General features: G+C 48.6%; 1 protein-coding gene and 1 non-coding gene across 2 annotated transcripts; one reads left to right on the top strand and one right to left on the bottom strand.

Moving 5' to 3' along the window:
• Positions 1-1,768: 1,768 nt before the first annotated feature.
• Positions 1,769-7,618, top strand: Mycn (MYCN proto-oncogene, bHLH transcription factor). The gene is made up of 3 exons (XM_057775749.1): positions 1,769-1,956; positions 3,133-4,022; positions 6,130-7,618. Exons 2-3 carry the CDS (start codon positions 3,239-3,241, stop codon positions 6,732-6,734), a joined length of 1,389 nt encoding a protein of 462 aa, XP_057631732.1. The 5' UTR covers positions 1,769-1,956; positions 3,133-3,238; the 3' UTR covers positions 6,735-7,618.
• Positions 7,619-7,763: 145 nt separating this feature from the next.
• LOC130889814 (small Cajal body-specific RNA 1) lies at positions 7,764-7,910 on the bottom strand. Its single transcript, XR_009058647.1, has one exon. It is a non-coding gene; the product is annotated as a small Cajal body-specific RNA 1 (non-coding RNA).
• Positions 7,911-22,479: the final 14,569 nt, after the last annotated feature.

The raw sequence follows: 22,479 nt of genomic DNA, 5'->3' as shown, positions 1-22,479 counted from the left end.
TCAGTGACACCCTCCTCCATCAACAACCAGGAGTACTTACCATACAGCTCCTGCTGTGTATGTCTAATTACAAACGGAGGCAAAGGTTTCAGAAAGCCAACACCTTGGGGGAGAATGCCGTGGGAGGGCTTGGAATGGAAAAGGCCAGGGGTGTGGAAATGAGAGTGTTAAAGGCTTTTGCAAGGGTAAATGGCTTTTTACATATGTGATCCAAATAATAAAGAAGCTCGGAAGGGAGATCCCCCTCCCCCCATTCATGGGCTACTTCCTAGAATCTGCCCTGGTCCCCAGAATTATGTAGGCATTCAGGGGCAGATGGGGAAACCTTCACACATGCTAATACACAGCATTTTGAACTTGATTCACTAGCATTCTCTTCTTCCTCGGTGGAGGTGAATGAGGGGTGTCATTTCCAATTTAGAGGGAAATGGAGAAGCTTCCCCACAAACAAGCTTAAGGGAATGTTTTTTAAGAGTGAATCGCACCCCACTGGGAATGTGGCAGTGAAAGAGGCGCCACAGGAGGCCTGGGCCATTATTGGAAAGTTTTGGGGGACAGGAGCAGTTATTTTTAACCCCATCATTTCGGAAAGAAATAGAATGTTTGCCTGAACGGAAGTGAGACGGGAGGGAGGGAAATGTCCCCCACGGGGCGAATGAAAAATGCATACACCCCGTCAGGTCTTAATAAGATGTCACGCTTTTTCTGTTAACACCACTTGGTGAGGCAACGGGGACACAAAGAAGCCAAGTTGATGGTGGCTTTCCTTGATGCCATCAATGTGAACTCAAGGTTTACTGAGAGGTACTGTGGGCGATGTGGACTGTGTAGTTCCTTCTGTTTGCACCGAGTCCAGGCTGTCCGGAATTTTAGTGAACGCTGGCTTCGGAAAGGTGGGGGACGAGTCTCCTAGCGTTTCACAATCCCTCCCGCGGTACCGAGGATTCGCTAACCATCTCGCGGGGGTGGCCCCACTTCGAGGCCCGGCGGTGCGACTCCGCTTTCTGCTCCGTCTCCGCGAGGTGTCGCCTTCGGCCGAAGAAAGCGCTGCGGCGCCACCCTCGTAGCCCGCACTTATTTATTTTCAAACAAGGGGGGCGCCCCTTCCTTTCAATTTGAAACTAGAAACCTCCTGCGGTCTCATTCCTACGTGGGCGCTTCCTCGGCCTCCCATTTTGCACTCCCGTCGCCTTCTTTCGAGATCACACACGAACAGTCCCACTGCCAGGCCTTGTTCCACTTTGGCCTGGAGCTCAGCTCGCGCGCACACACACACACACACACACACAACACACACACACACAAAAGGCAGTGCAAGCAGGGACCAGGCTAGAAACCTCCCCCCCGCCCCCAGCACACACCCAGGGGTTTAAAAAAAAAAAAAGGAAAAGAAAAGCCAAGTAATGCCCGGGTCCATGGGGTGGGTGCTGCGCAACACTCGGCGCGCAGCTGGTTCGCTGAGTGCGTCGGGTGCAAGCCCGGGGGTCCAAAAGGGCGGGAGGAGCACTCCCCGGGTTTCCCAGCTTTGCAGCCCGCAGTCTGCAAAAAGGAAGAAAAAAAAGCAAATGGCTTTTGGCGCGAAAGGCTTTGGCGCCTCCCCTGATTTTTATGGAAATCAAGAGGGCGGGGTATAGGCGCTTGCCTCTGCCTTTCTCCCTCCCCCTCGTCTGCGCCACAGCCCCCTTCTCTCCCCGCCCCCCGGGTGTGTCAGATTTTTTTCAGTTAATAATATCCCCCGAGCTTCAAAGCGCAGCCAGTGACAGTCATCTGTCTGGACGCGCTGGGTGGATGCGGGGGGCTCCTGGGAACTGGGTTGGAGCTGAACGAGCGCTAGCCAGGCGTAAGCGCGCACACACTGCAGCCGCCCGAGGACAACCCCCTCCCGCCGCCGCCCCCTCAGCCCACCCGGAGACCCCAGCGCCGAGTCGCCTCCGGATCCCCGGCAGTCTGCGGGAGGTAAGAAGCGGTACTTGTAAAGCTCCGAGCGCCTGGGGAACGCCAGAGCGCTGCGGCTAGGCGAGCCCCTGAACCGGGCTCTGCACCCGGCGCCCAAATATGCCGGATTTTTTCATTTTTTATATTTTATTTATTTTTTTTTTAGTGTGTGGGGGACACACCGTGTCTGCTTTCGAAACAAAACCATCTGGGGGCTTTTCCTGAAAAGCTAATTCAGCACCCGTAGGCACCCTGGCTGGAAGAGACCCGCCCTAATCCTTTTTACAGCCCCGGCCCGGGCAGAGAGATAGCTTTAGCGAAAAGAAATTCACCAGGCTCTACAAGATTTGTCTTAGTGTGAGCTGACTGGGAGCCGGTGCGTCCCCACCCGAAGCTGGGGTTCTCCAAAAGGTGCCGCGGGAAGGAAGGAAAAGGGATTAGGCGAAGCTAGGACGCTGAGTGATAATGTAGGTCACGGCTGCCCCAGCTTAGGGGACGCGATTCTCTCCGGCGACCCTCATCGCGCGGGAGCCCTTGCACCATTCTTAGGAATGGGGTTCAGCCTCTTTTCGGTGGAAGAGACTGGGATTTCCAAAGGGAGGAAATTGCAAAGGGTCAAAATAAGATATGGGTAGAAGATGAGCACCAAGGGTATCTGCCAGAATTAAGGCGCTGTATGGAAGGGGATTATATGTAAGTGTCTGTTGTTGGTCTGTTTGGAGAAAGGCCCTTAATAATTAATAAAGTTTCCCGAACCCCGTTAGCTTTTGCGCTCCCGCATCTTATTTCTGCAAAAATGGAAGGTAGTGCCGTCTCGTGCCCGGTAGCTGGACTTCCTTTGAGCAGTTGGGTCCTGCACTGTTGCAAGAGGGGCTATCGGCTATCGTGCTAGTAAGAGCTGGGATCTGCAGCTTGAACTGTCCCCCTCCCCCAGGCAGTGCCTTGTGTGAATGAAAGGGCAGTTTCCAAAGTTGCCGAGCTACACCACCCCTGCATCTGCAAGCCCCCTCCCACCCACAGTCTTAGACAGCTTGTACACAAAAGGAGGGAGTGGAGGAGAGGCTCAACTTCCTCCACCTTCTCGAGCAGTGGGAAAGGCTGGGAAGCTTGTAGGCGAGATTGGGGGGTGCCCACTGCTTGTCCCCACCAGTCCACCCCTCTTGGCTCATTCTCACTTGGTCTGTCTGTTGGTTGTAGTGTTGGAGGTTGGTGCGACTCTGTGCTCCCCACGGGAAGGAAGCACTCCCCCACATTAAAAAGAGCGGAGAGGAAAGTGGTCAGTCACCGCCCGGGAGGCGAACAGATGCCCAGCTGCACCGCGTCCACCATGCCGGGGATGATCTGCAAGAACCCAGACCTCGAGTTTGACTCGCTGCAGCCCTGCTTCTATCCGGACGAGGATGACTTCTACTTCGGCGGTCCCGATTCGACCCCACCGGGGGAGGACATCTGGAAGAAGTTTGAGCTGCTGCCCACGCCCCCGTTGTCGCCCAGCCGCGCCTTCCCAGAGCACAGCCCGGAGCCCTCGAATTGGGCTACGGAGATGCTGCTGCCGGAGGCCGATCTGTGGGGCAACCCAGCAGAAGAGGATGCATTCGGTCTGGGGGGACTGAGTAGTCTCACCCCTAACCCAGTCATCCTTCAGGACTGTATGTGGAGCGGCTTCTCCGCCCGCGAGAAGCTGGAGCGTGCGGTGAACGAGAAGCTGCAGCACGGCCACGGGCCACCGGGCGCCGGCACAGCCTGCCCGGCTCCGGGAGTGAGTGCCAGCAGCCCCGGGGGCCGTGCCCTTAACGGGACGGCGAGTGCTGGCCGCACCGGGGCCACCCTGCCCACCGATCTCTCCCACCCGGCTGCGGAGTGCGTGGACCCCGCCGTGGTCTTCCCCTTCCCAGTGAACAAGCGTGAACCGGCACCAGTGTCCGCTACTCCCATCAGTGCCCCTGCGACCAGCGCTGTGGTCACTACTGTGTCTGCTCCGGCTGCTGCCCCGGTGGCCGCTCCTGCTCGTGCAGGCGGCCGTCCAGCCAACAGTGGCGAGCACAAGGCCCTCAGTACCTCCGGAGAGGACACCTTGAGCGACTCAGGTAAAGCCTGGTTCAGGGTCCTTGTTGACACCTTGGGATCCTGGGTCGGGAGGTGCGGGGAGTGTGTGTCGAGGAGACTGCGGTCCCTTTGTTATCGTAGGTTCGTGCCGGTGGTCCTATTCTACCCACCTCTCCCCGGACAGAGGCTGGAAGCCCCAGCTACACCTTCCCTTAAATTTCGTCTATCCTCTTCGGAAATCCTTGCTTTAGGCTTGCCCTCACCGTGGGAAAAGTTGGTGGCCAGCACAATCAGGATGTTGGCTCGGAAAGCTCTCTACGCTGAAACCTGTTAAGTGCGTTGGAAAGGTCCCTCTAGGCCAGGACAGGGAAGGGGAAAGATTTCCCAAAAGATGAGGGCTGTGCACAATCCCACTTTGGCTTCCAAAAGTTAGGAGAATGCCCGGCTCCCATTCCCCCCCCCATCTCCAGGACTGTGGGCCCTCCGTGGGTGGTGGGCTATTTGCGCTTGGTGCGTGGCCAGCAGGCGGCGTTGTGCCTGACGCAAGTCAGGATCAGAAAGACCTGGTGGTGGGGGCACCCCCCCCCCCCACACACACACTTCAGCAGCTGGCAGCAAGTGCATTAGTGGTTGTGTACATTTTCAGGGATCCTCTTTCCGGTTTTGAGTGAGGGCTGGTCCAGTTGCGTTTCCTAGTTGGAATTTCTGACCTAATTGAGTTGGAGTCGTGTTCCCCAACCCAGTGCCCTTGAAGGTGAGGGCGGGTCCCTTCCGCAGCCCCTCCTTAGAAATGTACACAACCCGCAAGCCTTCAGCGGTTCTATTGTGTGCGTTTATCTGGGTCTTCTTCGGAAGGTGGTAGGGGACGCTTTTTCCTTGGGGCTGAGGAAGTACCACAAACAATTTAAATCCTGTGTGCCCTTGTCCTTGGAGATGTAACTAACCCTCCTTTTTTAGACCTTGAAAGCCAGTGTTTTCCACAATAAAAAGTCTAAATTTCCTTCTGGGCTGTGAGGATCCTTCTGAGGCTCCTGGGAGGAAACTTGGTGATAAGCCTGCACTTTGAAAGGGCTCTGTCCCTTTAATGTCTGTGCCTTGACAGCTTTCGGTGAGGAAACACTTCCTTCCAACAGCTGTCTTCTTGGCTGAAAACCAAAACACTGGCTTAAAGGGACCCACAGACTGGAACAGCCTAACATTTCGGCTTCAGAAGAAACCTCCCAATTGTTCAGCTTTCCGGTCCTAGCTAGATCAAGCAGAAGATGTTTTGATTTTCATACTTGCAGTTTTTTAAAACCATAATTTTCTCTCCTAGCATGCGAGTAAACGAGGAGTTAGAAAACAGATAGGATTTTGTTGTTGCTGCTTGGGCACTGCTCCCGTTGGGATGAGGTGTAGCTACTGTGGATTAGAGCTTTATAATTGAGATTTGATCTTTGCCGAGATGAAAAACTGCTTCCTGCGTAGAGCTCCTAGAGCAAAGGTTGTTTATTCGTAGTCAATGAAATTGTTCCTCGAGTTTAAGGATGGAAAAATCAACCCAGCCATGTGTTTCCACCAAATGAAGAGCCTCCAGTCTGAAGGGTGGCTGTGGAAGTGTGTATAAATAAATCCATGGGGCAGACTGGCTGGTGATTATGCTAAAAGCTCCTATTACCGAGCATCTGTCGCCAAGTCTACATATTGTCTGCCAAACTCAAGCGCTGTACTATTACCCCCATTGAATAGCTGGGGAAACTGAGGATGGAGGAAGATTAAGTAACCGTTTGCAGAATCCCACTGCCCATTGTTTCTTGTGACTCAAACCGGAGTTCTGCCACCTGGTCAAAGTTTTTTGATCTTATTTTTGACACCAGGGATCTAACTTGTGTGGAGGGTTTTGGGGGTTGTCTTTCTACGCTAAGCATAAGCTTATCTATGCTGGCCCCACCATAGATAAAGCCTTCCCATAGAAATTGAGAGTAGAAACCTGGGGAAGGAATATTCTCTCTCTCTCTCTCTCTCTCTCTCTCTCTCTCTCTCTCTCTCTCTCTCTCTCTCTCTCTGTGTGTGTGTGCATCTTGTCCAAACCTATCTAGGTTCTGTCCCTAGACCCAAATAATGGTGTGTATGTTAATGTTTTACCTGAATTTTTTTTTTACCTTAAAGATGATGAAGATGACGAGGAGGAAGATGAAGAGGAGGAAATAGATGTGGTCACGGTGGAGAAGAGACGCTCCTCCTCTAATAACAAGGCTGTCACCACCTTCACCATTACTGTGCGTCCCAAGACCTCAGCTCTGGGTATGGGGCGAGCACAGGCTGGCGAGCTGATCCTCAAGCGCTGTGTTCCCATCCATCAGCAGCACAATTACGCTGCGCCCTCACCCTATGTCGAGAGCGAGGACGCGCCACCGCAGAAGAAACTCAAGAGCGAGGCTTCTCCACGCCCCCTCAAGAATGTTGTCCCAGCGAAAGCTAAGAACTTGAGCCCCCGAAACTCAGACTCAGAGGACAGCGAGAGACGCCGCAACCACAACATCCTGGAGCGCCAGCGCCGCAACGACCTGCGCTCCAGCTTCCTGACGCTCAGGGACCATGTGCCTGAGCTGGTGAAGAACGAGAAGGCTGCCAAGGTGGTCATCTTGAAAAAAGCCACCGAGTACGTCCACGCCCTGCAGGCCAACGAGCACCAGCTCCTGCTGGAAAAGGAGAAACTGCAGGCCAGGCAGCAGCAGTTGCTAAAGAAGATCGAACATGCTCGGACTTGCTAAACGCTTCTCACACGGACAGTCACTGCCACTTTGCACATTTTGATTTTTTTTTTTTTTAAACAAACATTGTGTTGACATTAAGAATGTTGGTTTACTTTCAAATCGGTCTCCTGTCGAGTTTGGATCTTGGGACAGGACACGGGGTTCTGCCATGACCTTGGGGGCGGGGGGCTGAGTTCTGGAATGCTGGGTGGCTTGTTTCCTCCTCCACATCACCTGGTGACAGCCATGGAAGTTCCGGGACAGTTGGGAGCTTCAGGAGGCTGTGAAGTCACCTTGTTCTGGTCCAAGCTTCCAAACAGTCATTCCTTCTTTTTACAATGGTGCTTAAGTTCCAGCAGACGCCACAGAAGGGGTTTGCCATTTGATGCCCCTGGGAACACTTGTGTAAATACCATTGATACACCGCCTTTTGTATACGTCCTGGGTAATGAGAGGTGGCTCTTGCGGCCAGTATTAGACTGGAAGTTCACACCTAAGTACTGTAAGAATACCTCAATGTTTGAGGAGCATGTTTTGTATACAAATATATTGTTAATCTGTTATGTACTGTACTAATTCCTACACGGCCTGTATACTTTAATATGATGCTGATACATAACTAAATTTGATACTTATATTTTCGTATGAAAATGAGTTGTGAAAGTTTTGAGTAGATATTACTTTATCACTTTTTGAACTAAGAAACTTTTGTAAAGAAATTTTACTATATATATATTCCTTTTTTTTCCTAGCCTGTTTCTTCCTTGTTACTGTATTTGTTCATGTTTGGTGCATAGAACTGGGTAAAAATGGCAAAGTTCTGTGTTTAATTTCTTCAAAATGTATATATTTAGTGCTGCACCTTATAGCACTTTGAAATACCTCATGTTTATGAAAATAAATAGCAGTTAAATGATGCGAGTCTCTGTTTTCCTTCCTAGGTGGACTTCTGGGCCTTTGTGGGATTCTGGTGGGGGAGGGTGCTATTCCCACTTGGTAGAAGGAGATGGATTTGTGGGTTCTACAGGTTAGCAACCACTTTTTTCCAGATGTGTCTCTGAGTTATAACTCAAGGGTGTGTCTTTACACACTGGGTCTAAAAGACCCATGGCTTTTACTTTAATATTGCACTTCTTCAACCCAATGCAACCACTTCTTAAAATATTAACAGTTAACGTTAAGATAACAGTCCTAACCTGTGGGATAATAATCAATCGGTGTTGTGAAAGCCCTTGAAAGTTATTTTGAGTGAGTGTGCCCTGGATCTGGAGTTAAAGGTGAGGAACAACACACAGGTCCTCTCTGCAAAAGCAGCAAGTGCTTTTAACCCTAGAGGCCCTCTATTTTTTGAGAGCTCTTCAGAATCTTCTGGTCTGTGGAACCTAGGATGAGCTTGAATAGCCCTTCTCTCCCAAATGCTGGGATTATAGCTGTGTGCCAATCATGTCCACTTATCAAAGCACTTTCATGGACATCGATTCTTAAATCATTAGGTGAGATGTGGATACCAACTCAACATTTGGAATAAGCTGTAAAACTGGCAAGTGATTTAACTTGCCTGTATTTTACACAAATACTTGCCTCTTGGTAGGTGGTTTTTACATTTTAATAGAGAATAGCTTTCTTTGAGAGGAGCTAATACCTAAAGATTCCCCAGGAGGAGCTGGGCACAGTGGTTTGTCTGCCTTGGACAGACAGGTGTGAGGTTAGCCGTGGGGTGATTATTCTGGGTGATAACCCACACATGCTGTTTTAATGCTTGCTGTGGGGTTGTGGCACTGCCTAGCTTCTCACGGTGTGGCAAGGTGAAAATTGAGCAAAATGCCCTTTACCATCCCATAGAGTCCCCAATCCCAAACTAGAAAGTAGCAACCCTTTACGAAGGTTCTACCCAACAGATTCACAAGCCCCCGGTCACAACCTCAGAACCTCATCTGTATACCCAGGAACCAAATGAAAGTTACATGACCTTAGATTAATTGCACACCTCAGTCAAGTGAATTGCTCTGTTTGTGTCTTCCCCAAAGGGGGCCTGAGTGTGCCCTAGTATGTAAACTAGAACTCTAGTAAGTAAAAAGAAATAGGAGAACAGAGCAGAAGGCATTGGGCTGAAATTCCTACTGTGTTCTTGTTTTGCTGATTTCTGGGAAGCCCATCCATAAAGTCCATGCTCTCTTTCGTCTCCGGGGTCCATTCCTGCCTCCAAAGCTTTCTGACCATTTTTTTATGTCACATAACATAAAAAATAAATAAATAAACCTTTCTGCATTTTGTGCATCACAAATACACATCAGGGCTGAGGAGGTGGCTCAGTGGTTAAGAGTATCTATTGCTCTTCCAGAGGACCTGAAGTTCCCAGCATCCCATGTCAGATGACTGAGCTGCCTGTACCTTCATCTCCAGGGGATCTGAGGATCCGACATCTCTGAACTCCATTGACTTTCATACACACACACACACATAAAAAAAACTTAAAATAAATCAAAACTCACTAAAAATATTGACGCTTAGCTTAAGGCACGTTTGCCTCTCCTCACCTAGCTGAAGGAAAGTGTTCCTGTCTGAACTCTTCAGTTATCTGTACAAAACTGTAGCGAGAGAAGAGCTGAAGCAATTGTCTGAATACTGGAAGACTGCAGTACAAGAACTGAGAAACTTCACCCGGTAGGGAAGATTAGGTCAGAGTTTAGATGGGGTGTTCAATCTTTCAATCACTTCCTTTCTCAGAATGCAGGTAGGGCAACCTCGGACCAACGCAGGACACAGGACCAGCGTTGAGGTCCTCATAGCCCAGTGCTTTGGGTCTTTTGTAGCCTAGCCTGGCCTCCATCTCAATATGTATCTGAGAATGATCTTGATCCTGTGGCCTCCATCTCCAGGGGACCGCTTAACAGAAGTGAGGCAATAGTCCTAGTCATCTATATGCAGTGTTGGGGATAGAACCAAGGACTTTGCGCTTGATACCGAGTGACACCCGGAGTCCCCTTGCCAACAGAATTCTCCAGCTCTTTCCTCTCAAGTAATGTTATTAACTTAGATGCTAACATGTGTCAGGAGTTGCGGTGCTTGGGAGAGATCAGTGAACCAAAAAGACAACATTGCAAACTGCACCCACGTCCTGCGTCCTTGTTTATAATCTAGGAGCCAGGGAGAGCAGCCATACAAACAAAACAAAACAAAAAAGCATCAATATGGTGGCAAGCACTATAGAAAAAGAAGTGAACCAGTGTAGAGGAAGTCAAGAATGTCACAGAGGATGGTGGAAGCAAGCTAGTGCAGATGTACCTGGTCCTTGGGCCTGTGGTGAAAAATCCAAGATGATTGATAAGACTGTTAGGCACCAGAACAGGGCACTCGGGTTCTCCATTCAGAGTCTGTCTTCCTTCCTCTCACCCTGGGCATAAATAAGTGTTCCTTTGCCCATCTTCTCAAAGAGAAGCATCCAAACATGATGGATCTGCAGGATCGAGTCTGACTCTCACACTCAAAAGTTCTGGGTTGAAGAGTCCCCCACTAGTACAGGGGGACGATGACCAGGCTGTCAGACTGAATAACCTCAAGTCCACCCGACACTGACAGTCATGCTTGATGGATGGAGAAAGTACTAGAAGCTTGTTGACTAACACCATTGGAGGAGGAGATGGGCTCATGCTGTAGCACTTGCTGTAAGCATAAGGGCCTGAGCTGAGGTCCTCGGCACGTTCATAAAATGGCGGCCATGTCTACAACCCAAGGACGGCAGATATTGTAGGGGGCAAATAGACGGATCCCGAGAACTCATGGCCCTCTACTTAATCATTGCTGAGCTCTGGGTTCAGGGAGGAAACCCTGCCTCAAAGTATGGCAAAAAAAATTATAGACTTTATAAATAAATAAATAAATAAATAAATAAATAAATAAATAAATAAATATAGAGCCATGGTTCTCAACCTTCCTAATGGCATGACCCTTTAATACACCCTACCTCATGTTGTGGGGACCATCCAACCATAAGATTAGCCTTGGTGCTACTTCATAATTGTAACGTTGTAACTGTTATGAGTCATAATGAAAATATCTGATAGGCAGCATCTCTTATGTGTGACCCCTGTAAAAGGGTTGTTCAACTCTTGAGGGGTCGCACCCCACAGGTTGAGAACCACTGTTATAGAGGAAGGAGAGAGAGAGAGATTTGATATTAATAGGATTTTTCCTGTGTTTCCTCTGTATGTTACTAGGGGAAAAATTACTTTTAAAAAATGACTACAGCAAATTTACAAGCCTGACCTCAATGGGAACTTTGCAGACTTTTGTTCCCCAAAAGAGGCTGTATGAAACCTAAAAATGGGTGCCAAGGAAAGAAGTGAATATAAGCTTTGAATATTTTAAGACAGAGCTTAGGCATTTGAGTGCCTCGGAACATCTACGCCTCTGACAATGGTTTATTAGTTCTCTCTGCTTGTAAAGGAAATCTCTTCATAGGCCATTGACCAGGGCTACCTGATCTCTTTTGATACTGGCGGATCAGAATACAAGGCATCCATCCTGAAACCTTTGACCAGAAGTAACAGAGTCTTTTTTTATGGTGGAAGCATGGGCACTGGCTGGGACAATGAATATTTGGGGAACACACACAGCCCAGGCTGCTGGGATAAAAGTGATTGGCAGGAGCATGTGTGCTGAGCTGTGGTGGAGCAAGGCCTTCCCTTTGCTGTCTAGCAGGCTTGAGATTTTTCAGGCCGTTAGGGTTAAAGGATTTTATCTTAAGGATTATTTGTGTGTGTGTGTGTGCGCGCGCGCGCGTGTGTGCGTGTGCACATGCATTCTCAGATGTCAGGAGAAAGTATCAGATCTCCTAGAGCTGACTTCCAGGTAGTTGAGAGCCACTCAATGTGGGTGTTGGGAATCGAACTCAGGTCCCCCAGGAAAAGCAGCAAGAGCTTTTAAGTGTTGAGCTCTATCCTATGATCTTTTCAGTGTATTTATTTATTCATCTTGTATGTGTATGTGGTGGCGGTGGCGTGCATGCCACACTGGAAGTACAGAGGACAGAGGGACAACCTGAGGGACTCGGCTCATAACTTCCACCAGGTGAGTCTTGGGAATGGAACTTGGGCCATCAGGCTCAAGGGTGAGAGCCTGTTGTTGCCGAGAAAACCATCTCACTAGCCCGTGTTAAGAATCTGTGAGGGATAGGAAAGCAAGCAGAGCTCTTTATAAAGTTTTTCTGAAGCAAGAGAGAGAGAGAGAGTGTGTGTGTGTGTTTCGATACTGGGAGTTGAACCTAAAACTTAGAACTTCATGCATGCACAACAATCATACTGAGCTGTCCGGGAGGCAGGCCTGTAGGAGACAGTGAGGAAGTAGCAACTGGACTTGACTCACAGCTCAGCTCCTCAGCATTTTACTCTTGGGCTGGGAAATTCACCCTGGCCGCATCCATTGCCTGACTGGGAGTGGAACAGGTTGGAGCTGGTGAGCTCTGAGTCCCAGTTTGCAACTTTGAGGAATGAGAGTCATTCATCCTGAGGAATGGCTACAGCCTTCAAGATTATTTCAGGACGCCGTTAATCCCAGGAAGGCAGAGGCAGGGGGATCTCTGTGAATTCGAGCATAGCCTGCTCTACATAACAAGTTCCAGGATCGCCATTACTACATAGAGAGATGCTACCTTAAAAATAAAAGATGACCGAGAGGGACGTAGCTCAGCTGGGAGAATATTTGGCTAGAGTGCTAGAAACATAAACTCCAGATTGAAGTGGAAGCATGGAGTCCTAGTAGAGGCAGAAGGATCGGGTGTTCAGTGTTGGTTATCCTTGAACGTAAGATGAAGAAGTCAGCCGGGACTTACATTAAAAAACAAACAAACAAACAAAAACCCCACAAATGTCTGCAGTGCTGGTGAACAGCGGCACCATGGTTGGAAACCTTGAGACCCTTTCCAGGTCTGCTGGTCACCTTCTCCCCAAAGGAAGGTCATTCGCTTCCCTCTGCGGCCCGCGTCTGTTTTCAACTCCCAAAGAGTTAAGAGAGCTGGGCATGTTTTTCATCCATGGAGTGCTTCCCTAGCTTTGCAGAAAAACCGAGTTCCAATCCCCAGTGTTACAAATATAAAATAAAAACTCATAACTTTGCAAGATTCTCGCAAGGATCAAGTGCCGTAAACCATGCGAGGGATGCGACAGACTTTGGAAACATGAATGCCATCTATGAGCTCTCACGGGGGCCATATTCAGGCCGGGCTTCGGCAGCCAGGCAGTAACCCTTTCTCTTTACAGTTTGCTTTCGGGATTCCAACCTCAGTGGGTTTCCCCGGGCAACAAACTCCTTTCTACACACAGTAGGCTTCTTCTGGTTGACCCACTGTCCCCAGACCAGGGCTTTGCTTGGCACAGTGGTTCCTCTAATTGTCTAATTGTTATTATTATAGGGGAAACTATAATTTTAAGTTATTTAAGTTAATTTTAGTTATTTTAAGCCAGCTAGAGCCATTGTTGTAATCTGCAGGCGTGCCCTGTCACCTGGGTACCAAGTCCCTTTAAGAGACAAGCCCCGCCCACTCTCAATCTCCCCTCCCCTTCCCTTCCTACCAGGCAAGAGGATCTCCCTCCACATCCACACTTCCTTCCCCTACCCCCTCTGCTTCCCCCCTCCCCCCACCCACCCCCTCGAAGAAGTAGCTTCTGCCTCTTTCCCTTCTCCCTTTACCCCTTTTTTGTCTCTCTCTTTCTCTCCCCCCCATCTCTTTCTCCCCTTCTTCCCTCCCTTACTCTTACACCAATCGCAAATACTCGCTAAATAAACTCTGTACCCAAGCTCCCTCTGCATGGTGTGTATCTGTATGTGTCCCACCCATCCGGCTTTGAATCACCCACTGCCCTTCGTGGGATAACAGCCACAATTTGTACAAATGAGTACACAGGTTTGTTTCCTCTGAAACTGGAGGGAAGTATGGTTAAGCCGATGCTTAATTCGGTTACTCCAGTGAAAACAGAATATGGCAACAAATACTTCATACCTTGAGTCTTTGCTTGGGTTGAGTTAGCCACTTGCTTCTTTTTGGCACAAAGCCAGAAAGAAGAAGGGCTTTAAAAAGGGAGAAGAGATGTGAGATGCCGAAGCTTTTCTTAGGTGCCTTTTTATTGGAAAGGAAGGCAGGCTTTGGGTGCAAGTCTGTCCCCTACCCTCACCAACACCCCCCCCCCGTGAGAAAAAAAGAGAAAGAAGCCCCAAGAGTGGGAGAAGCACTAAGAAAGGACACCCCAAGTTTACTCTTGTAAATGATTTAACTGCAAAGAAATCTTTAACACTTGGCATGGAGGAGCATATCTATAAACCCAGCGCTTGGGAGGCTGAGGCAGGAGGATTGCTCAGACTGGTCTATGTGTGATTTCTAGGCCAGCTGGGACTAACACATAATGAGACTGCATTGCAAACAAAACAAAGAAAAGAAATCTTTCCCGGGGTTTACTGAACTAGTAGTTTATAATCTGTCTTGACGGAACACCGTCTCTCCACCTGAAAGCCCTGCATGTGTACATTAGAATATTGAAGACAGAGATTTTCTTGAGTGTCTTTAAAAGCAAACTTCCAGGTTGGCTACGGTGGCTGTTTTATTTGACACCTCTGGCAGGTGATCTTTCCAAGAGTACAACCTCACCAGGTAGCGTGGAAAACAATGCACAATGTTTAAAAGACTTAAGGGTGAAGAGGGCGGGCAGCTCTCGCAGAAGAGCCAAGCTTGGTTCCCAGCACACACAAGGGGTGATTCACAACTGCCTACAACTCCAACTCCAGGGGATCTGACACCCTCTTCTGTCCTTCATACATTTAAATGTATTTAAATTAAATAAAAATAAAACTCTTGACAAGAAGATGTATCTTTCAGTGCTGTTGAGACTGAAGGTTTTCAAACTGAGGTCCTGGGAGACATTCAGGTCCCGCCCTGCCTCCCCCCCAATCCGCTTCTTCATCATACAGTAGTTTCAGCTTTGCTAAGCTGCCTTTCGTAGGTCCCCGGCACTGCCCTGTTTGTGGGTCAGCTAAGGGGCGTGGAAAGTAGTGACTGGCCCAGTCCAGGACAGACTGGGATGAACATGACCTATGGTGTTAGCTCACAGATTAGAGATCTGGAAACCATCCAAGGGCCATAAAAGCAGAGAAATCTATTTTCTTTCTCAGAGATGTTGACTGTGAAGCTGGTGGGTCTCACATAAACGTAGGAGACCCAATGCACAGTTTTCTGCTCCTTCTTCTCAGTCCAGCCTTCTCCCCACCCTCCTCTTCCATTTCCCTTCCCCCCCTTTATTTCTTTATTTCATCTTTTGACAAGGTCTTGCTTTCTAGCCCCAACTAGTTTAGTACATATATAGATGAGGTTGGGTTGAACTCACGGCAATCATCCTACCTCGGTTTCCCAAAGTGCTGTAGTTTCAGACATGGACCACCAAACCCAATGTTCCTGCTAACCAACCCCCCCCCGTCCCCACCCCCTCATCTTTTTTTTTTTTCCTTGACAGGGTTTTCACTCTGTAGCCCTAGCTGGCATGCAACTCACAAAGATCCACCTGTCTCTACCTCCTCCAAATTCTGGAATTAAAGGAGTCTGTATGCTAGGATGCCCGGCCTTCTGCTAGCTCGAGTCTCCTCCTACCTTCAGTCTTCAAAAGCTGCTAAAAGAAAGAGTTGTCAAATGAAATAGCACAAAACAACCTGGGAGGAGGTTCTCGGAGAAGAACATGGAATAAAATGCTCCCTCAGTTTCTAGGGAAAAGGGAGCCCTATTTTGCAAGGGAATTTGCAAATTCAGGCACCTGGATGTAGGTCAGGACCTTCCTCCTCTGGGATCATAGCCCCAGGAATGCAAACTCTGGGCGTACTTGCTTCCTGTGTTCCTTGCTTTCTGATGATGTCTCAGGATGAGACCACCTGGGTGTAAGCCAGTTGTGGGTGGAGGGGTGCATCCCTCAGAATTTGAAAATGGACCCCTTCACAAAAAGCTCAGGATAGGGAGTAAGTAGACCTTCCAGGGGCCTTTAGCAAGAGTATTTACATGTATTTAACTTGGGGGAAAACCTGTGGCTACCTCGGTGCTTGTAAATGAGAGAATCCTTATTCCAGGGGACTCAAGCACTTAGAAGAGAAAAGTACTCAAATCCAAGGCCTCCCGAAGAGAATGAGATCTATCATGTTAATGACTCCCGTTTTATGAAGGACAGGACCTGGAGGGCCTGGAGCTGGGGGGGATGAGAGTTTGTTTTGGAGTTCTTTAACGTGGAGATGACCTTCCCAAGGGTAAGGAGGAAGGTTCTGGAGTTGTCCCAGAAACGTGTCCTACTCAGCCTGGCATGAACGGATGTGTTTGAGACTCACAACGCGTCTGGTGCTCCTTTCATTTTCGGCTCTCCTTTTTACATATTAAAAAGTTACAGAAACCAGCAGAAGAAATGATGCTATGTTTCAGCAACTCAGTAAAACACCAGGCTCCCCAACCTCTCCGGAGCCACTTCTCGCTTCCTGTTTGAACAGGTTTAACAGAGATTATTAAACCCCAAGCTCCTTTCTTCAACCCTGCTAGGGAAGGTGGGGTGTGAGCTTATGAATGAGGTGGGTAGGGGTGGGGGAGAGGGGAGAAGGGCCTTGGTGTCACTGCTGACTTGACTCTGCCTATCTCTTGGTGTCCTAGTTTGGGTCACTATTGCTGTGATGAAACACCATAACCAAAGCAACTTGGGGAGGAAAGGATTTTTGGTTTATGTTTCTACATCACTGTTTGTCATTGAAGGAAGTCAGGACAGGAACTCAGGTCAGAATCCTGGAGGCAGGAGCTGATGCAAAGAGCGTGAAGGAGGCCCTCCTTTCCTGGCTTATTCCTCCTGGGTTGATCACCCTGCTTTCTTACAGCACCCAGGACCACCAACCCAAGGGTGGCCCCACCCATAATGGACTGGATCCACCCCCCCACATCAACCACTAATTAAGAAAATGCCCTACAGACTTGCCTACAAGTCTGAATTTTGGGAGTCATTTTCTCAGATGAGGTTCCTTCTACTCTGGTCACTCTATCTTGTGTCAAGTTGATATAAAACTAGCCAGCATACTTGGGGAAGGTGAAGCCTGCAAAACAGAAGCTGGATCCAGAGAGCCTTGTCATTGCACCAGTGTGAGGGCCTTGGGAGTTGGGGAGAAAAGGCCTGGGGGATGGAGAGGCAGACTCGACGTAGAGGCATGGGCTGCAGCGTGCGTTCGAGGCACAAGTAAGTCCCAGAGAGGCAGAAAGAGATGTATGTGCTCGTGGGTCCTCCTAGTTGGCAAGAGGATCGTGTTGAGCAAAAACAAGGCGCCCCTTGATGCTGTGGTGGAATTTGCTGCTGCATAGACTAATGTTTCATCCCCATACCATTGCCTCATTGGTGCTCAGGGGTCTTACCAACAAGGAGGCATTGCGCCTCTTTTTAGGGGTGCAGGTGGGTCATCCCCAGTCACAGTGGAGAGATCCAGATGTGGGTGTCAGGCGCCCTGGGGTTGGGTTTAACCACTACAAAGTTTCTGCTTCCTTAAGGCTTGGTCCATGCTGCGCTCATCTCTTCTTTCTCCTCCACCCTTATCTCAGGGGACCCTTAGCCCATCCGTCTTCTCTAGATCAGGTGAACTCCACCAACTCCACCAAGTCCTCATGCTTCCCAAGAAGCTTTGCTCTCTTCCGAGCACTAACTTGCCAAGGGCTTTTCCTGTAGCTCTTTGTGTCTGTAAAAACCAGAGTACCCCTTCCTCTTTATTCATAGTCATCACAAAAAATCTAAACAGTGCAATATTGAAAAAAGAGAAAGGAAACTGTCGCTAGTAACTCACCCTCAGAGATACCTACTGTTGATACTTTGGTGCCAGTCTTTCTAGATTTTTCCATATCCACACAAACACATAAAAACATCTGTTCTGTATCGGTGGAAAGTCAGTCCTTAATATTCTGAAAGTAATTATATGGGGGTTTAATCTCTCATTAAGAATAAAGGGGTTGGTCAAGCAGTGGTGACACACGCCTTTAATTCCAGCACCAGGGAGGCAGAGGCAGGAGGATCTCTGTGAGTTCAAGGCTAGCCTCATGCACAGAGCAAGTTCCAGGACAGGCTCCAAAGCGGCACAGAGAAACCCTGTCTCACAACAAACAAACAAACAAACAAAACCAAAAAGAATCAGCTCAGAGGCTCACAGGGCTCAGAGAGACTGAAGCAGCCCTCATGGAGCCTACACGGGTTTGCACTAGGCCCTCTGTGTATGTGTGTGTATGTTTATGTAGCTTGGTGTTCTTGTGGGACTCCTAATAGTGGAAGTGGGGGTGTTTCTGACTCTTCTGTCTGCTCTTGTTATCCTTTTCTTCCTACAGGGTTGCCTCCCCCAGCCTTGATATAAGGGTTTGTGCCCAGTCTTATTGTATCTTGTTTTATTGTGGCTATCCCTGGGAGACCTGCTCTTTTCTGAAGGGTTTCTCTGGTCTTAAACTCCCGATCTATGGAAGGTTACCAGGCTGGTTTTGAATTCCCTATGCAGCCAAGGATGATCCTGAACTTCTGATCTTTCTGCCTTCCCCACTCCTCTTAGAGGGAAGGGGTGTTATTGCTTGTTTGTTTCTTGAGACAGGGTTTCTCTGTGTAGCCCAGGCTGTCCTGGAACTCGCTCTGTAGACCAGGTTGGCCTCGAACTCATGGAGATCCAACTGCTCTGACTCAGCTTGTTTGTTTGGCACAGCATTTCTTTCTATATATACACCAGCTGGTCTGGAGTTCACTGTGTATCCCAGATTGGCCTTGAACTCCCAGAAACCTCCTTCCATAGCCTACCAAACATTGGGATTATAGATGTGCACCTCCGGATTTTTTTTAATATCAACTTGAAAAAAAAGAATGTGTTGTGCTGTGTGTGGGACCCTTTACTATTCCAAAAGCTTCTGAGGATCACCATAAGGGAGGGGAGGAGGAGGGAGAAGGAAAAGTGTGTGTGGGGGGAGAAAGGAGTGTGTTCAGTCATTTTTCTCCTTTTGCCATACTCCAACTTGAGGTCCATACAATGGTTCCACTCACATTCAGCGTGTATCATCTCTCTCCCATAGAGATTTTGAATTCCATCAAAACTATCTATTTACCCATGAAAGACCTGGATAAATCCAGATCCCCCTAGCAGGGAAAAATAGAGCCAAAAATCTAAGCAGGGAGAGAAGAATCAGAAATCTAGGATTAGCCGGTTCAGTTTCAGGAACTAGCTGAAGATAAAGTTAGATTATTGTAGGGGAGACCCAGCCAATCACCTTGCTAGCAGGGGGCGGGGTCTCCCTAATTAAAGCTAAATATTTTATTATAATTTCCGTCTGCCGTTCATTTACGCCGCGACAGATTATAATCTTGAGAATAATATTGAGAAACAGGGAGTTGCCCCCTTGTGATCATCACTGGATTTTCAGAATTTTCTATGACGCCCTCCCTACCCCCTTTGGATTAGTGGGCTGTGCTTTCTTCCCTTAAAAACCCCTTCTCCCAGTGACTCGGGGTCCAACTCCTCCCCTGCGTGGGTTATGAGTCTTGGCCCCAGTGCACTGGTACCTGTCAAATAAACCTCGTGTGATTGCAGCAAGGACAGTCTCTCGTGAGTTACTGGGGGGTCGTGTTATCCCAAGACTTGAGTGAGAGTTTCCCTACACTGGGGGTCTTTCACCCATCCACATCGATGAGACCATCCTTGGGAGAATGAACTGCCCTCTCCCGTGGCCTTGTACGTGTTCTGGCACCATAGAGCAAGAGATGCCATGCCAACATTTGTGGGGCTGGTGTAAGAACACATGTGATACCCTTTCCCCTCTTACCTTCTTTTCTTCTACCATGAATGTCAACCTGAATCTCAGAGGCAGGTGCTCTGGGCTCCTGGGGAGTGAGGGGCCGGTGTACCGGGAGGGGGGTCCAACACAGGGTTCTAAGTGTTAGGTGTCAAAGTGGTACCCAAGAGAGGTAGGTTTGGCCAGGTACATAAGAAAGTTTTAATCCACTCTCTCATCTGTCAGAGTCTCCAACCAAGCTCACCTGCTCACCGTACAGCGCTGGCTGTTGCAGGCCACTCTCTTCCTTCAGAGTGTTGTTTTCTCTACTTTCTCCTGGGTAAACGAACCCTGACTCTTCACAGGTCCTCACTTCTGCTCTCTGCAGCCACGCTGGGCAGAACTACTCCCCAGAGTGTACTCACAGGGCACCCCACTGAACAGTCTCTGTGGTCTTCTGGTCTTGAGATCCTGCGCTTCTTGTCTTTTCGAGGTGGACTATGAGCTTCTTTTTTTTTTTTTTATTGGACTATGAGCTTCTTGAGGGCAGGGTGTTGCCGATAAATGAGCTTTTTATCCCTTCCGGGTTTTGTCTGTCTTCTGTTTGTCAAGTGCTTCTGTGTGGTGTGTTGACCTGCGCAGGTGTAACGGGAGGATGGCTGCAATGTCCCCTCGTGCATTGCTGCCTTTCTGAAGGTGAAGGCCACAGGTTTAGCTGCTGTTAGACGGCTCAGACTAGTATTTCCAATGCTGCCTCCTGCTCTTTTGTGTTAAAGTAAGGGCTGGAGATGCTGCTCATGTAGCAGGATGCTTGCAGACACCCCAAAGGGAGGGGCCTGCAGCAGCTAATAGTGCTTGCTCATGCAGCCGCCCTGCAGGAAGAAGGTAAGCTTGGTTGGTTGTTCTGAACCATAGACCAGAGAACTCATTAACCGATACTTCATGATGTCCTGAGCCTGTAATCCCCACACTTGGGTGGTAGTGGTGAGGTGAGCTAGGTCCAAGGTCATCCTCTACTACATAAGGGAGTGCAAAGAAGCCTGAGTTACATAAAAACCTGTCTTGAGATAATAAAAAAGAGAGAGAGAGAGAGAGAGAGAGAGAGAGAGCACTTAGTAGGTTTGAATTATTGTGAGGAGATGAATTAATACAGTGGGAACATTCATAATAAGCATTCTCTCAATCAATGTTGGCGATTATTTTGACAATGTTTAAAAAAACCTAGCTAACCTGGCCAGAATTTGCAGAAATGACCCTAGTAGATGCAGCCAAAACTTGGAGATCCCATACCTGCCAGGTATGTGGCCTCTTTCACTGTCCCATCAATTCATGTCTATCCTTGGACCAGGCCCTGGAAAAGGAGATGGGAGAGGCCCCAGCCAGCTCAGAGCCTCTGCGGCAGGCGGTCCAGAGCTGCGAGGACTTTATGGCACTGACTAGCTCTTTGCTCCTTCTTCCAGCCTCACTCATTAGAGCACTCTTGAGCCAGGGGCCTTTTCTCTAAACAGCATAGGAATTCCAACCTCACATGAGTAAATAGAATAAGGGACCTAAGGTAAATCGCAAATGCTAACGAATGCAATGGGTTATGTGAATTATTAGCTCAGTTTGCATAATCTTCTCCTGAGATGGGGAGAGGTATTATTCCAAGGCAGAGCTTGCAGCCCCCTGCTCTCAGAACTTCCCAACCTTCCCCCCTTCTGCCCTTGAGCCCAGGAACTGGATAGGCTGAAACAGACCTAAGTAGGTATTTCTAGAGGGCCTCATATACACCTTTCCCAGGGAGGCTCTTTCTTAGACACTCTCCCAGGGTGGGTGGACAGGCCTCTGTCTACCTCTTCAGGGTTAGTGGCTCCATCTGGGACTATCGTCTCTTCCTGCCCTGGAGCCCAAGCCCTAATCGCTTCTTTCACAGCCTTTGTGTTGCTGTCTTTCACTGGGGCCCGACACAAAGCCCGGGTGAGCTGAGGTCAGATTTTCAACCTTTGGCTCTGGATTTCCTGTCTTTTGTGGCGTGGACGATAGATTATACCACCCAGTTTCCTGTCATTTCTGCACCGGGGCTTCCCTGTCCTGGCACCAGCCCACTCCAGGAGGCTGGGAAATCCTTTTTGGAACAGGAAGACAGAGGATCTGCCTTCATGCCCAACTGCTCAGACTCTCCTATTGTGGAACATTTTTTGAGGTCTCCTGGTAGTTGCGAATGAATTCTAAAGGCTGGACAGATGGCTGAGTATGGAAAGTGTTTGTGGTCTAAGCACGAGAGCCCGAGTTTGGCTACCCCTTACCCATACAGAGCCAGACTTGGTAGCATGTTTCTGTAATCCTGAACTCATGACGAGAGGAGACAGGAGAAGCCCCCAAAGCTAGAAGTTCAAAAGGCAGGCGGCCTTGGTGAATGCAGTGCCAGCCAAGAGACTGTGTCTCAATAATACGTGTGAGTGCCATTGCAAATACACAGCTGCCCTTCAAACATAAACACACACCACCACACACACAAAACACCTTGACCATACCACACACACACACATACACACACACACAAAAAAAATCCATTCACTGGTTTTGTTTGTTTGTTTGTGTGTTTGTTTTTTAATGCCTTTTCAAGACAGGGTTTCCTGGCTGCCCTGGATCTCACTTTATAGGCCAGGCTGGCCTCAGACTCAGATAAATTCACCTGCCTCTGCCCCTGCCTCCCCTGCTGGGATGAATGGTGTTCACCACCATCACCCAGCCACAAATGATGTTTTTGTTTGTTTGCTTTTAGACACAAATATTTTTTTTTAAAAAAAACCTATTTCTTACAGAATTTGATGTCTAAAAGCATGCTAAATATAACTCGAAATAATATATATATTCATATATACATGAAAAAGGAAAAGAAAAGAGGATCAATTCTGTGGCTCAGCAGGTGAGATCTCTTGCTTTTCAAAAACCTGACAACCTGTATTTATTCCCCAGATCCCATGGTGGAAGGAACAA

Source organism: Chionomys nivalis, chromosome 1 (genome assembly GCF_950005125.1).
Source record: "Chionomys nivalis chromosome 1, mChiNiv1.1, whole genome shotgun sequence".
In the NCBI taxonomy this organism is placed as follows: Eukaryota; Metazoa; Chordata; class Mammalia; order Rodentia; family Cricetidae; genus Chionomys; species Chionomys nivalis.
This window is presented reverse-complemented; position numbering and strand designations above follow the sequence as displayed.

Coding starts and splice junctions, on each gene's coding strand:
- Mycn (XM_057775749.1), top strand. CDS start 3,239: ATGCCCAGCTGCACCGCGTCCACCATGCCGGGGATGATCTGCAAGAAC. Junction 4,023..6,129: donor GGACACCTTGAGCGACTCAG/GTAAAGCCTGGT, acceptor TTTACCTTAAAG/ATGATGAAGATGACGAGGAG.